Source organism: Eretmochelys imbricata, chromosome 1 (genome assembly GCF_965152235.1).
Source record: "Eretmochelys imbricata isolate rEreImb1 chromosome 1, rEreImb1.hap1, whole genome shotgun sequence".
In the NCBI taxonomy this organism is placed as follows: domain Eukaryota; kingdom Metazoa; phylum Chordata; order Testudines; family Cheloniidae; genus Eretmochelys; species Eretmochelys imbricata.
This window is the reverse complement of record NC_135572.1, coordinates 17,083,719-17,099,212: the sequence shown is the minus strand read 5'-3', so window position 1 is coordinate 17,099,212 and position 15,494 is coordinate 17,083,719. Positions and strand designations below refer to the sequence as shown.

At 51.3% G+C, this 15,494-nt stretch overlaps 1 protein-coding gene across 2 annotated transcripts in view; it reads right to left on the bottom strand.

Annotated features, from left to right (window-relative positions):
- CAPN5 (calpain 5) overlaps positions 1-15,494 on the bottom strand; it is a 133,264-nt gene that overhangs the window by 16,980 nt on the left and 100,790 nt on the right. For both annotated transcript variants that reach the window (XM_077807092.1, XM_077807099.1), the window contains 7 exons: positions 13,440-13,632; positions 10,991-11,184; positions 9,683-9,760; positions 7,009-7,204; positions 6,122-6,244; positions 4,893-5,089; positions 2,420-2,541 (listed from right to left, as the gene is read on the bottom strand). In XM_077807092.1, the coding sequence (XP_077663218.1) occupies positions 2,420-2,541; positions 4,893-5,089; positions 6,122-6,244; positions 7,009-7,204; positions 9,683-9,760; positions 10,991-11,184; positions 13,440-13,632 (1,103 nt within the window). The remainder of the gene's footprint in view (positions 1-2,419; positions 2,542-4,892; positions 5,090-6,121; positions 6,245-7,008; positions 7,205-9,682; positions 9,761-10,990; positions 11,185-13,439; positions 13,633-15,494) is intronic.

The window sequence follows — 15,494 nt, the reverse complement described above, 5'->3', positions numbered from 1 at the left end:
AGCCTCATTTTCCACCAGCCAGAGCCAAATTCCACCCATAAATCACTGACCCCAAATGTCCGGGAAGGGTTGGGAGACAGGAGACACACAACTGCCCTGGGAACCACCAATGCACACGAATTGCTGAGTGTGGAGGACACCCTGCTGCTGGTATTGCTCTGCCCTGATCTCAGTGATCTCACATCTACTCAGAGGGCAGCATGCTTTGCGGCTTGAAGCAGTGGAACAGCTGGAATACAGCAGGGAAATGCCATTCCAGAGGCTGCAGGTGGCATCTTGGTGTAAAAGTCTCCACCTTGCAGCCGCCTAATCACACTGTACCCGGGACCCAGTTCTTCAGAGCCAAGATCTCGGAGGGTGTAGAAGAGGCTCTGTTGGTTGATTTCCTTCTCCAACAGAGCACGTCTTTAGAACAGCAGCATGGGATCCCAGGAAACTGGTTATCCATGAAAACCAGAGCACAGGTGGGAATGAGGACGAAGGAGCCCTACACCATACGATCCAGATGTCAGGCTGGATTCCCCGTTCACATCACTGACTTGATCCCCCTGATTTCTAAAGGTTCGTAACCATGCTCATCGCCACAGTAGCGGAGTGCCTGAAAAAGGCTGGAAGGGGAAGCAATAGCCCGGAGATGATGTGACTTGCCCAGGAGCAGAGCTGGGACTAGAACCCAGCTCTCCGTCGTCTCAGACCAGCCCCCTAGTCAGCCCACTGACTCCATCTGCCAGTGAAGTGGAACTGCTCCTGGCTTACACCAGAGTAAGTGAGAGACGACTCAGGCTGATGGGTTCTATGAGTAGGGAGCCATCAAATCATTGGCTCTCCCCTGAGGAGAAACCTGCCTCGGATAAACCCCTCTACGCCCCTGCTGGAGAGCCCAGAAGGGCGTTGTTTGCAGCATTCACAGCATAAGAAAGGAGCCGTGTTAGTCTTGGAACAGCCGGTTTGCTACAAGGATCCTTCTCAAAGCCCTGCAAGGGACGCCCTTGATGCAAATTGCCTGGGAACTCATTACCGGTCAGGGCAAGAGAGGTGGTGAGAAGGGCTGTGATAGGATGAGTTCCAATCTGGAAAAGTCATGAACGTCCACAGCAGCTCCCGTGTTTCTTCTAAAAGCAGAACTAGCAAAAGCCACCCCTCTCCCCCCGCCCAGCCACTATTATCCTAGGGTTTCTTGATCCAGATGTAAGTGGTGAAACTGAGTGGAGGGGTGGAGGCCCCTTGCAAGGTCTCTCTCTTTAGCAGCCAAGAAAGGAGCTAGGACTCACCAGCACAATTCTGGGGGGGGGGCAGTACTGCTGTCTTCCTGATGAGAGGCCCTGAAAATGGCAAAGTGCCAAGAGAAGGTGCACGCCTCTGGAGAATCCACTGCCCATCCCCAAAGGATAGAGGAGGCGGGAGGCAAGCAGTTCAGTACCCTGGCAAGGGCCTAGACCTGATGCTTTAAAAAAGCCACATGAACCTCCCAGCACCCTCCCCACCATGCACCTGCCAACTATGCAGAGATACATGCTCTGTAACCCTGTAACCACTTTGAGCCTGTGTAACTTCCCTTCTGGAATTGCAAAGGCCATGCTTAGTGACGAACAGCGTCTGACCCTTTGTTTCGATCTCGCTGAACCATCGGTCTCCGTAACGCCTTGCAGCCCATGATTGTGAGTGTGATTATGCACTGTGTAACGTGCTGCCTGTTATCTCTCGTACGCCTCCAGCCTTCTGCAATGTCCTTTCCGTGATCGTGCCTTACAGGGCAGGGTGATGCGGTGACTCTAAATCTATGCAGAGCCATTCTGTTAGTGTCCCAGGATCTCAGCACGGCTACCACCTGTGAAAGCCTTGACACCCATAGAGGCTTTTTGATCTTTACGGAGCCCTTGCGAGTGTCTAGAGTGAGTCTCACAAGATGCTCCTCTTCTGCTGATTTTCTAACAGCGACTTCACTGTATCATTGGAACCCTCTGGCTCCCTGACCCATATCTCCAGGGGAGGTCGTGGGTCTGATTCTCCATTGCCTGGCACCTCGGGTAATCATACACCTATGCTGCACAGGGGTATGTGACCACGTAAGATGCAGGGCTGTGGAGAACCGATCCTGCAGGAGTATTATGAATGATGCCTACAATGGCAGGGGACTGGGATCATTGACCCAGAAGGTCCCTCTCCATCCTGTCTTCCAAATGGGTCTCTGTGAAATAAACCACTGGGCCAAATCTGATCCATCTCTTGTATTTTGAAGGCACCCGTCCCCATGGTACTCTGCCTTAGCCCCTGTTGGATCATCAGCATGTGCTGGAGGCCCTGGAACATGATCTGAAAACAAAGGACTTGGTCCTACTCTCCTTCGAACAAAACCAAAGCTCAACATTGGTTCCCAGTCCCTCAGTGAGCACAGAACAAGCAATAAAACGGCCAGTACCTCCTTGGAAATCCTGGTTCTTCAGCCCAGCTGCTGCCAGGACATGGACCTGGGACACCACTTGTGGATAGCCACACATTCCACTCCAGCAGGTGCGAGGAGGCTCGTCCAAGGTCAGCTCTCTGCGTGGGGAATCAACAGCAAGGGAGATGTCATGTCAGACACGCCTGGGCTCTCAGAGCTAATGGCTCTTTCTAACAGCAGAGCCGTTGGCACCGATTCCGTGGGTGCTCCGGGGCTGGAGCACCCACCCACAGCCACCCTGACCTGCGCCTCCCCCTCCCCACAACGCCTCCTGCCCGCTGGCGGCCCCACCAATCAGCACCTCCCCCTCTATCCCAGTGCCACCCGTGATCAGCTGTTCCTCGGGAAAAGCAAGGGCGGGGTGCACTCGGGGGAGGGGGTGGAACAGGGCGGGAAGAGGCAGGGTGGGGGTGGAGAGGAGGTGGGGCAGGGGTGGGGCCTTGGGGAAGGAGTGGAGTGGGGGCAGGGCCTGGGGCAAAGCGGGGGTTGAGCTCTCCCCGGCACAGTAGAAGTTGGTGCCTCTGAGCACAGCCCTGTTGCGTGGCATTCTGAGGCAGATCTGGATATTGCTCCAGATGCTTCTGGAGGAGGGAGTGAGGTGCACACGGCTGGCTGGCCAGTTGGGTCCCCACTGAAAGGAAGCCCACTGCAAACTCTGTGCGGGTTTGGTGACTGGAAGGGCAGAGGATGGGGAAGACCGAGTGAGGTCACTTTGTTTCCACACCACATTAAACACGCGCTGCTTTGCAACTTAGCAGTTGGGAAATGGGGAGAGAAAAGAAAATACCCCCAGGAATCCCCCAATTCCTGTACAGCCTGCAATGAGTCTGGCAGAATTTACACCTCACTCCCGCCCTACCTTCCTTGCCATTTTCTTTCTTTCTTGCAGAGAATAAAAATAAGGGCGAAAGAAAGTGCAAATTCTAGGACAGGGCACATGTTAGTTGTGGAGCATGGATTTATTCCTCACATAAGGAGCAAGCTCCTTCTACCGAGCTAGCTATTGTACTGACATGGTGCCCCTCACCCGAGCATGTGAGCACCTCCCCATCTTTAACGTATTATCCTCTCAGTGAGGTAGGGAGGTGCTTTTATCCCCATTTTACAGATGGGACACTGAGGCACAGAGAGACCAAGCGACTGGCTCAAGGTCGCACAGGAAGTCTGTGGCAGAGCAGGGAACTGAAATTGGAATCCTAGGAATCTCCCAAGTCCCCAGTTAGTGCCCTAACCACTGGGCCATCCTTCCCTTCCTCATTTGTTTTACTAAGAAACACCTTAGTTTGCACACTGGGTCATTAACCCACTAGGTCGCCCTGTGATCACGAACATCTATCAGGTTCTTAAGCAGCTTGTGATCTGCAAATTCACCTGCTAAGTCACATTGTGCCAGAACACTCCTGCAACAGGCCCTTACTGAGAGCTTCCTTCGGGACAGGGCAGGGGTTCATAGAATCATAGAATATCAGGGTTGGAAGGGACCTCAGGAGGTCATCTAGTCCAACCCCCTGCTCAAAGCAGGACCAATCCCCAACTAAATCATCCCAGCCAGGGCTTTGCAAGCCTGACCTTAAAAACTTCGAAGGAAGGACATTCCACCACCTCCCTAGGTAACACATTATAGTGTTTCACCACCTTCCTAGTGAAAAAGTATTTCCTAATATCCAACCTAAACCTCCCCCACTGTAACTTGAGACCATTACTCCTTGTTCTGTCATCAGCTACCACTGAGAACAGTCTAGAGCCATCCTCTTTGGAACCCCCTTTCAGGTAGTTGAAAGCAGCTATCAAATCCCCCCTCATTCTTCTCTTCCGCAGACTAAACAATCCCAGTTCCCTCAGCCTCTCCTCGTAAGTCATGTGTTCCAGTCCTCTAATCACTTTTGTTGTCCTCCGCTGGACTCTTTCCAATTTTTCCACATCCTTCTTGTAGTGTGGGGCCCAAAACTGGACACAGTACTCCAGATGAGGCCTCACCAATGCCGAATAGAGGGGAACGATCACGTCCCTCGATCTGCTGGCAATGCCCCTACTTATACATCTCAAAATCCCATTGGCCTTCTTGGCAACAAGGGCACACTGTTGATTCACATCCACCTTCTCGTCCACTGTAACCCCTAGGTCCTTTGCTGCAGAACTGCTGCCGAGCCATTCGGTCCCTGGTCTGTAGCGGTGCATGGGATTCTTCCGTCCTAAGTGCAGGACTCTGCACTTGTCCTTGTTGAACCTCATCAGATTTCTTTTGGCCCAATCCTCTAATTTGTCTAGGGCCCTCTGTTTCCTATCCCTACCCTCCAGCGTATCTACCTCTCCTCCCAGTTTAGTGTCATCTGCAAACTTGCTGAGGGTGCAATCCACACCATCCTCCAGATCATTTATGGGAGCCCAGAGAGTTTACCCTGTTCCAGTTCGCCACGTGACACTGAGGATAAGAAGATGGGCTCCTTACCTGCAATCTGCAGGCACGTCTGTGAAAACCCGGAGAAGAAACTCTCCCATGTGACCCGGGTCGAAGGTAGTTGGAATGATGACATAGCGGCCTTCCTTCAGGTCTGTCCTCAGGAAGATGCTCCGGGAGTTAATGTAGATGGAGGTGGCCACTTGCTGCTGCAAGGTGTGCATCCTGTAATTCCGGTTCAGTTCAACCTGGGCACAGATCACAACAGGATACTCAGCCCCTCTTTTCAATACCCATGGAATAATGGCCCCTCGTGTGGGTGCATCTGCAGGGACTGAACCCACGGTGTCCGGATCTAGAAGCAGAAGCCTCTGCAGCTTGAGCTAAAACATCAGCTCCAGCAGAGACAGGAGCAGACTCATAAACCGCTCTATGTGGTCTAGCTACTAGCGAGAGATGGAGCACCACGCCAGGTAGGTTAAAGGGAGGTTGAGTGCTCAGGGTAACAGATCAACCATTCCTATTTAGCAGGGGCTATCCCTTCTGCTTTGCTCTGTGTGTGTGTGTGTATTTACTGCCCTACCTCTCTGAAAGCTCTCCCAGTGTCCCAATCTTTCTGATACTAACACCCTTGGTGCCCCCTCCTACCACTTTCATGCTGACAGGTATGACTAAGCCAGTGGCACCCAGGAATACTAGTCATTTCCCGGCCACTGCCACATGACCCAGGCCAGGCTTAAAGTGTAGGTACCTTCAGTTTCTGGGAGAAAGTGATTTCAATTATCCCTGGCCTTGTTCTCTCTAGGATCCTCCCTCCTCTATCATGTCTTCCCACAATGCTTTTTCTACTACAGGTCTTCGGTTCCTCCGACCTCAGTTACAAGGACAGGCCAGAGATCTGGTGACCACAGACCCTGTCTGTGCAATGCACTGTCTTCCCGTGTGTGTGAGTTGCTGACATCAGCGATCTGTGCCTGAGAACCCCACACTCGAGAGCAGTGACACCATGTGTAGGGTGCAATCCTCCTCTCCCCCTGTGCTACCAGCTGCAGAGAGGGGAGGAGCCTAGTAACACCTTCAACTCAAATGACCATGCCCCCTAATGTCATGGGGCAGCTGGACTTTCCATCTATCCCTTACTTATGCACAGGGAAGTGATACCAACAGCAGCGTTCTGGGTCCTGCTTGGGTTTGCTGGAGAAGCTTCCTGAGCCATCTGCCCACCCTAATGCACCCAGGCAACAAGCATTCAGGCCAACAGTGTACATACCCCAGCTTACCTTGTGGATCTCAAACCCAATGGCCAAGTTCTCTCCTTTGCCCTCTCTGCGGCTGGTCCTCTTTGGTTTCTGCTGGATGCTGATTAGCACTTCGTCTTCTGCCTTTTTTACATCAAACGCGTACTAGAAGTAATGACACAACCGAGAGAGGAAAGGTGAGAGGCCTCCTGTTCTGTAAGGCATGCTGATGGCGAGGGGGAGCAGGGAGAGAAGGGGTGAGTGGTGCAAAGAGGGGTGCATGAGCTTTCTTACTTCTGGATATAACCCGGGTCCAAATCCAGCAAGTGAACCTGTGTTCAGTGGACTAAGCCTGATGCCAAGGGGACTTGCACTTGTGTCTGAAGTTCAGCACCCAGTCTGACCTGGCTCTGTCTGGGAAGGCCCAAGCATGGGTTGCACAGGATTTATCTCATCTATGCATCCTATCACTCTCGGATCTGAGCCCCTCACAATTTGTAATGTTTTTATCCTCACAACACCCCTGTGCTATTATCCCCATTGTACAGATGGGGAACTGAGGTACAAAGGAGTTGGGCGGAGCAGGGACTTGAACCCAGGTCTAGTGCGAGTGCTCTAACCACTGGACAATGCTTCCTCTCATTTCCAAAAGGCAGTGGCTTTGTTGTGCACAGACGTGTTTCCTTTGGTTTTGATGCACTTAGCCAAAAATCCAATGGCTAGCTCTCAGCGCCAGAGACAAAAAGCACAGAAAAGCACATTGCAGGGGGTTAACCCCAGAACAGCACCATGGCTGGCTGCTCTGTTTAGGAGTCTGGAAGCCACTCCAGACTTTGGCCTCCAATGGCCCAACCAGGCTCCTTGTTACCCTGCCAGGCCTCAGGCCATTCCTGGCAGGTCCTCTTCTCCTCGCCTCTCTGCTGTCTCACCTGGGGGTTCTGCAAGAAGGTGGCTTTGTGGTTGATACAGCCTCCGGAGCGGTTCTTGAGGGGCTCGTCGTGTCTCGTCCACGCCCCGCGCATCACCGCCTCCTCCCACGTCTTGTGGATGCTCAGGTAGGAGGTGTTTATGAGACGGCACTTGACGATGTCGGTGAAATATTTGCAGAAGTCTTCAAATGTCATCCTACAACAGGAAAGGGGTTATTGGCAGGGCTGAGCCTCGTGTGCCCACAGCTCACGTTGTGTGGCCAATACCGGGCAAGCAGCCAGGGATCAGCTGTTATGTACTGGGTGTGTGATGCTGCCCTCTAGTGGCTGGTGCTCCACAGAGTGGCTACAGGACATGGTCTCAGAGAAAGCAATGAGAACAATCCTTTAGCTCGAGTGGCAGAGACTTGCGGTTTTTGGAGCTGAAGGAGCAGAGTTCTAGTCCTGTCTTCCCATGCATTTATGGATGATTTATCTACTACTTGTGTCTGTTATAGGTGGAACACCAGAAGGATTTGAACCCAGCACTTACAGAGCTAAGGCTGGATTTCCAAAGGTGCTTAAGGAGTTAGGCACCCAAATCCCATTGAAAGACTCCTTTGAAAATCTCTACTTAAAAGTAGGGCTGTCAAGTGATTAAAAAAAATAATTGCGATTAATCGCACTGTTAAACAATAATAGAATACCATTTATTTAAATATTTTTGGATGTTTTCTACATTTTCAAATATATTGATTTCAATTACAACATAGAATACAAAGTGAGAATAGGCATTTGCATTGCACTGTTGTAGCCAGCGTTGCAAGTTATTTACGTGCCAGATGCGCTAAAGATTGGTATGGTCCTTCATGCCTCAACCACCATTCCAGAGAACGTGTCCATGCTGATGATGGGTTCTGCTCGATAACAACCCAAAGCAGTGCGGACCGGTGCATGTTCACTTTCATCATCTGAGTCAGATGCCACCAGCAGAAGGTAGATTTTCTTTTTTGGTGGTTCGGGTTCTATAGTTTCCACATTGGAGTGTTGCTCTTTTAAGACTTCTGAAAGCATGTTGCACACCTCATCTGTAGCATTCATATAAGGTTCATGCACTTGGCAACATTCAGGGCACACCCGGAGTGTTGTGTAGGAGCAGTGCACACATGGCTCCTCTCAAGGGCATGAACCTTGGAATCTCGCCCAGATGACATGAACCGTGGGAAGCCTCCCAGGACTGGGCTCAAGACCCCAGAGCAAGGAATGCGGTAGATAGATATTGGTCAATAAGAATATTATACAAAGCCAATGTATTCCTTTTATCTGTTGGAGTATGTAATGCGCGGGGGGAGAGAGAGAAATAAAGGAGAGGGTGGAAAAGCTGACAGGCAGATGAGCCCGTCGGCAGACCAGCCTGCTTGCTTGCTTAAAGCTTGTTCTGTCTTGTATTTGGACCGCAACACTCATCCCTCTCAGATTTTGGAAGGCACTTCAGATTCTTAAACCCTGGGTCGAGTGCTGTAGCTATCTTTAGAAATCTCACATTGGTACCTTCTTTGCATTTTGTCAAATCTGCAGTGAAAGTGTTCTTAAGACGAACAACATGTGCTGGGTCTTCATCCGAGACTGCTCTAACATGAACTATATGCCAGCATGCAGGTAAAACAGAGCAGGAGACATACCCTGCTCATTGTCCCCCAAGGAGTTCAGTCACAAATTTAATTAACACATTGTTTTTTTAATGAGCGTTATCAGCACGGAAGCATGGTCCTCTGGAACGATGGCTGAAGCATGAAGAGACATGTGAATCTTTAGCACATCTGTCAAGTAAATGTCTTGTGACGCCAGCTACAGCAGTGCCATGCAAACGCCTATTCTCACTTTCGGGTGACATTGTACACCAGAAGCAGGCAGCATTACCTCCCGTAAATATAAACAAACTTTTTTGTCTTAGCAACTGGCTGAACAAGAAGTAGGACTTTGCGGGCTCTAAAGTTTTACATTGTTTTGTTTTTCAGTGCAGTTATGTAACAAAAAAAAAAAATCTACATTTGTAAGGTACACTTTCACGATAAAGAGATTGCAGTACAGTACTTGTATGAGGTGAACTGAAAAATACTATTTCTTTTGTTTACATTATTATTTTTATTACAAATGTTTGCACTGTAAAAATGATAAAGTGAATAATGCACACTTTGTATTCTGGGTTGTAATTGAAATCAATATATTTGAAAATGTAGAAACACATTCAAAAATACGGAGTAAATTTGAATTGGTATGCTGTCGACTAACAGTGCGATTAAAAACATGATGAATCACGATTAATTTTTTTGAGTTAATCGCGTGAGTTAACTGCTATTAATTGACAGCCCTACTTAAAAGCCCGTGCTTCTATGGCTTGAGTGAAGGACGACAAGTGAAAACCCCTGAATGCGGACCAGCCAGTAGGGGGAGACAAAGAGCCATGCTCGCCTAGGGTTCCAGTCACAAAGAGCTAACTCCACATGGTCTGACGCGTTCCCCCGAGGCTGTGAACTGGATCCTTCGCTGAAGCTTGTCTGGCTTGGATTATTTTCAGACCGCCCTTTGTTATGTGCTGCGAGTCCTATGCCAGTTCAATGGGAAATGGTTGGGTGGGAGTAATCAATCCACACAGCTTCCCCTTGACATTGTAGAAAACCCAGCAGGGACTCACCAGAACTCCCCATCGTCTTCCACCGTCATCCCCAGCTTCTCTCTCTCGCTCTTGCTCACCTTCTGCCACTCTTCAGAGCTGCCGAGGGGAACAGAAGGGAATCGTTACTGAGAGAAAAAGGGGAGACATGCCGGGGCTTCAGCTGTTTATTCAGCCTGGGGGATCTGCCCCGAGTGGGGGGGAAAGGGGGGGGGGAGAGCGGAACGAGGCCTGTGCATGACTTTAGCCACATTTGAGCCCTCCAGTGGAGCAAAGGGGATAGACAGCTGGATGGCATAAAGCTTGTGTAGCCCCTGGGCTGCTCTAGATTACACTGGGGGCTAGTTCAATCCCCAAGGATCAGGGGAGTGGGTAAGTGGCTTAGATCTAACATTTCCCTCCCCTCCCTGTGCCCTGAGCAGAGCGCACATTGGCCAGACTGGGGATCTGGCCCCCAGAGTTTGCAAACCCCCCCAGCTGTGCCAGACGAGCTTGCAAACTTGAACTTGCGCTGTCTGGCTGATGCAAGTAGAGCAACCACCTCAGGCTCCACCAGTGGGGCGAACAGATTCACGAGCAGCACGGCAGAGCTGCTTGGCTAACCCAGCAGGGCCAGATCCGAGGCTCCAGCACCGGCCTCAGCAGCACAAAGCAGCTGGAAAGCTGCCCAGAAAGGGGCAGCTGAGGTTTCCCCATGACACAATGTGTGGGGGGGATAGATCTATGCTGTCTCTACATCACTTGCGCCCCCTACCTCCACGGAGGGGGCATTGGGGTGGGGTGTGCCAGGGCAGAGCATGCAATTCTCCCACAATTCTCGCCAGCTCTAAGGTGCCGGAGGTGGAGTCCTACTGGGGGCCACCTTGCCTAGCCCTGGACTGGGGGAGCCAAAAGGTGACTTCAAGCCACCCTCTACTCCCTCTTCAGCAGCTCTGGGTGTAAACAGGCTGAGGATCTGGCCCATAACATCCACTAGACCCTTGATGAACCATATAAAGTCTGCTGGGCCCCAGGGAGAGCGTTCAGCTCTTCGCAATCCCATCGCAAACAGCCCCCGAAGCCAGCGCCCGGCCTGCTCAGGAAAGGGCCTGTGTACATGAGTATTGGAGAAGCCAAACTGCCCATTGCTTGGCTGAGACATCAAGTGGCATCAGAAACATTTTCAAATAGCGAAGGGCCCCGAGTTTCACCAGACAGTCCATCCCATCTGCCCATAACACCCCTCGTCACACCACAGACCCCACAAACACACAGGATCTTGGCTGAGGAACGCTGGTGGGTGGCTGGCTGGCGACCCCCTCCAGGCCCCCTTGCCCCAGCTTTACTCACGTGTCGCTCCATGGGCCGTTCCACTCCCTCTCCCCCCAGGGGTTCCGCATCCGGATCATATCCAGCTTCTCCGACTTGAAGAAGGCCAGCAGGCCGTGGCCCAGACGGACTTTCCGCACGTCCGTCACGGCGTAGGCGTGTCCTTTGACAAGACCGCAGTCCAGGCGGGCTTCCATGTCAGCTGCTGTGGTGGCCTGGCCAGGGAAACACAAAGCAGAGCCCCAGGGCCGGGGCTTTCAGCTCCAAGAAGGTTATACTCCTGTGATGGTCCGTATCACTATGTTCACCCTGTTTACAAAACTATAATGGATTTTGCACAAAGTAAGCCTTGTGAAGTATCATTTGAAAACTCATAATATGCTGTTCATTATTGTCCTGGTAAAATATGAGTAGCAACATTAACATAAGAACGGCCATACGGGGTCAGACCAAAGGTCCATCTTGCCCAGTATCCAGTCTTCTGACACTGACCAATGCCAGGTGCTCCCGAGGGAATGAACAGAACAGGTAATCATCAAGTGATCCATCCTGTCGCCCATTCCCAGCTTCCGGCAAACAGAGGGTAGGGATACCATCCCTGCCCATTCTTGCTAATAGCCATTAATGGACCTATCCTCCATGAATTTATCTAGTTCTTTCTTGAACCCTGTTACAGTCTTGGCCTTCAAAAGGTCCTCTGACAAAGAGTTGCACAGGTTGACTGTGCGTTGTGTGAAGAAATACTTACTTTTGTTTGTTTTAAACCTGCTGCCTATTAATTTCATTTGGTGACCCCTAGTTCTTGTGTTATGAAGGAGTAAATAACACTTCCTTATTTACTTTCTCCACACTAATCATGATTTTATAGACCTCTATCATATCGCCCCTTAGTCATCTCTTTTCCAAGCTGAAAAGTCCCAGACTTATCAATCTCTTCTCATATGGAAGCTGTTCCATATCCCTAGTCATTTTTGTCACCCTTTACATTGTACGTAAAGTTATGAGATTCTACTGTATAACATTATTGAGACATATTCCAAGTTTAGAAAAGCAGGTACAAACCAGTTCCTCATAGACAAAAGGCAAACTGACGGCTCAGCCAGGTGTCAACAAAATCAGATGGACTATCACCTGGTCACGTGGCCATTCTTTGGTGGGAAAAAGGGTGTGAATGAGAAATTTACATCTTGGCAAAGAAGCAGCTGGAAGTTCGCATCCCCACAGACTTGCTGTCTCCTGCACCCCAGCCGGAGATGAACCAACAGATTCTCACAGCTCTGGGGGTCTCCAGAAGGCAAGAGGCCTCTGAACTCACTCTGGGACCTGCATTACCAGGGTCTCCCTAGCTATGGCTGCCTCCCAGCCCACCCCTCCCCCCCACACCAAGGGTTTTCTCCCAGCACGGAGGTGCTTGTGGAAGGTAACTCAGCTTGGGGCTGTAAGAACTTTTCCTAGCAGGCTGCGTGTGGCTGTGGGGCAGGGGAGATTTTACTTCCTTAGTTCTGCCCCTGTCGCCTCCCTGTGCAGATCCCCAAACCCAGGGCGAGCCCCTCCATGGAACCCCAGGAAGGTAGGGAGGGACGGTGCCAAAGAGGCAGCTGGGGGTCTCCTTCTGCACCGAGCAGAGGGCTCCCACTGCATGTGGATCCCCGGTGGAAGAGCTGCCCCATTACAATCTGCAGCTCCAGAAGGAGGGGAGTGGGAAAGCCGAATGTCCTGCGGGGGGAAAGCGAGCGAAGGGAGATGCGTGCTGGCTATCAGGGAACCCTGACGCAGTCCGACTGTGACACAGTCTCCCGAGGGAAATGCTGAATGCTCAGCACCCGAGACAGTTAAAATAGCACCCAGGCTGGAGAATACACTGTAGGGAACAAGCATTCGTTTGCAAAAAAGCAGGGGGGTGGGCCAGATCCCGTACACAGACTGTCCCTTCTCCAGGTTCTACAATCTGTTACGACACACATGCACGGGACGTCGGGAGAGGGGTTCCGTTATCACGAGCGAACCCAGGAAGCACTAGCATCGCAAGTGACCAAGTGACCACATCCATAGCGGGTTGAAAGCAAACCAGCCCAGATGCATGGCAAATCAGCCCATCCTTGTGTAAACCAGCCCAGACGCACGGCAAATCAGCCCATCCTTGTGTAAACCAGCCCAGACGCACTGCCATAGGGACTCCGAAAATAAAATTCTCCCTTACGTGTCTGCATCACCAAGGGGCCCAATTCTGATCTCCAAGGGGCCCAATTCTGATCTCCCAGGGGAAGATCAGGCGTCGCTCCGGCGGCAGAGAGATCTACGGCAGGCTCACACTATCTACCCGGATTGTCAGCTCTTTGAGGCAGGGACCATCCTTTCACTGCACTCGTGTGTGTGTGTGTGTGTGTGTGTGTGTACAGAGCCCAGCTGATCCCTGACTGGGACCTCTCAACGTGGCTACCAGACAAACCACAACAGCAACACATCTTACTTTGATGGAGCAGCTGATGAGCCCTCCCCTGTTGTGGACCTTCAGCACTTGCTCAAAGAGGAGATTTCGTTTGGCTTCGTCGTTAACATAGTTTCCTTCCATCAGGTCGATGGGCTCAGAGACGCCGCCAGTAAAATCTACTAGTGCATCCGCCGTGTTGCCTCCGTCTAGTGCCTCGTAACACCCGGCCAGCCTGCAAGAGGGGAGGAACGAAGACAGCACGTGTGGAGGTTAGCAGCAGTCACGGGGCTCTAGGAGAGGGTTGGAGCATGGTACAGAGCATGGTACATGCCCAATAATGCCTCCCAGGCTGGGCTCTGTCAGCATTTCCAGGACTGGGTGAGCCTCGACTGGTTTGTGCATTAAACAGGGGTGGTCAAGCAGCTTTTCACTGCGACTGTCCGTCTTCCCTCTTCCTTGCCTCTGCCCCCAGTTAAAAAGACAAACCACACCCCAAACCACACACACGTAGCTAACAAAGCTGGGCCCATCCTTCATCAGATTTGTTTACTTGCATGTTGTTTCCCTACCCACTCCCCTTTGCAAGGACTGTCTTCTCCAATGGGGCCCCGATCCCAAGGATGCTACCTTACTAAAATAATAACTCAGCTACCAACCACCACCAAATCTTCGTGAAAATCTCCGGCCAAAACTTTCCTGAGTTTCAAAGAGGTTTGATCGACTTCCCTTCCCTTGGATTTCTCATGAGCTGGGGCAGAAAATGCTGAATGATTGTTTCCACTCCATTTCTGGCTCAAGCAGAAGTGAGGAGTATCAGAAGTCTTATCAGAAGTCTCTCTGTGTGGCCAGCCCTGCACAAGTTTGGATAAGCAGCAGTGTTTGGTCTTCATCTGAACTGAAGCCATGGGCCAAGATTCTCCTCCTAGCAACCATTCCCCTGTAATTAATAGCAGCAAATGGTTGTGGGGTGTCAGGTACAGGAGTGGGGTCCCTAGACCTAGGCTCTATCCCAAGCTCTGCCTCAAACTTCCTTGAACTACCCAGCAAGTCACACAGGCCAACGTTGAATTCAGCGGGAATAGTGGTTCCTCAATGCCTCTGAAACTCAGGATGATCATATAGGTGCTTAACATCAGGCATGCAGGTTTGAAAATATTGTCCTTGATCTCCGAGCACCTGTTTCAGTGCCTGTAAAATGAAGACACTAAAACCTACATTGCAGGGGGGTTTGGTGAGTTCTCACTTGTTCATCGCTTTGAGATCTCGGGACGGAAGTTGCAAAGCACAATTATCATGTTTGCTGTTGCCAAACACAGCACAGGGCTGTTCAACGCGTTCAGTTCTACGGGAGCATTTTCTCCCCTCGCAAGGAATCTTGATCAAAAGCTAGTAACAGCTGGAGCGGACTGAAAGGTGTCAATTTTACTTCCTAGGGGCTCCCCCAAATGCTGCCTGGTTTTGATCCAGATGGATATATGTCCCATCTGAACTTCTCTAGCCAAAACGTCAATGAAATATCACACAGAACTGCTGAGCATCCCCTGCTTCCATGCAGAAAACTTGGGTAAACCACAAATTTTGCCCCATTTGGACACAAAACCTTAAAATCGCGCAGGGTGCATTAAGAACAATCTGGACATAATGACAAAGTATTGGGATGAACCAGTCCTCAGTTCTGAGCTTGTGATGAGGCACACTGCTAGAGGAGGTTTACGGCTAGCATTTCAACAGGCCCCGGGGGAAGCATTTCGTTTTCATACCAAGCAGGGGCGTAGCCATGAGTGAGCCGTGGCCCACCCACTTAGCATCCAGGCCACCCATATCAGGGCCGGAGCCCCCCAAATCCACAGGCTGGGACTCCTGGACCCTGGCTGAGTGTCCAGTCGGGTCCCTCTCCTGCCGGTATCACACGCTGCTGTCCCGATCTCCAGCCCCAGCTAGGGGTCTGAGCCAGTGGTAGATTAGCCACTGGGCCAACGGGCCATGCCCCAGGGCCCTGGCCAATTGTGGGGCCCTGGAAAAATGGGCGCCCCGCACCAGGGGAGCAGGGCGGGGGTGCAGCGGCTTGCCCCACTCCACCTACCGCTCCTGCTG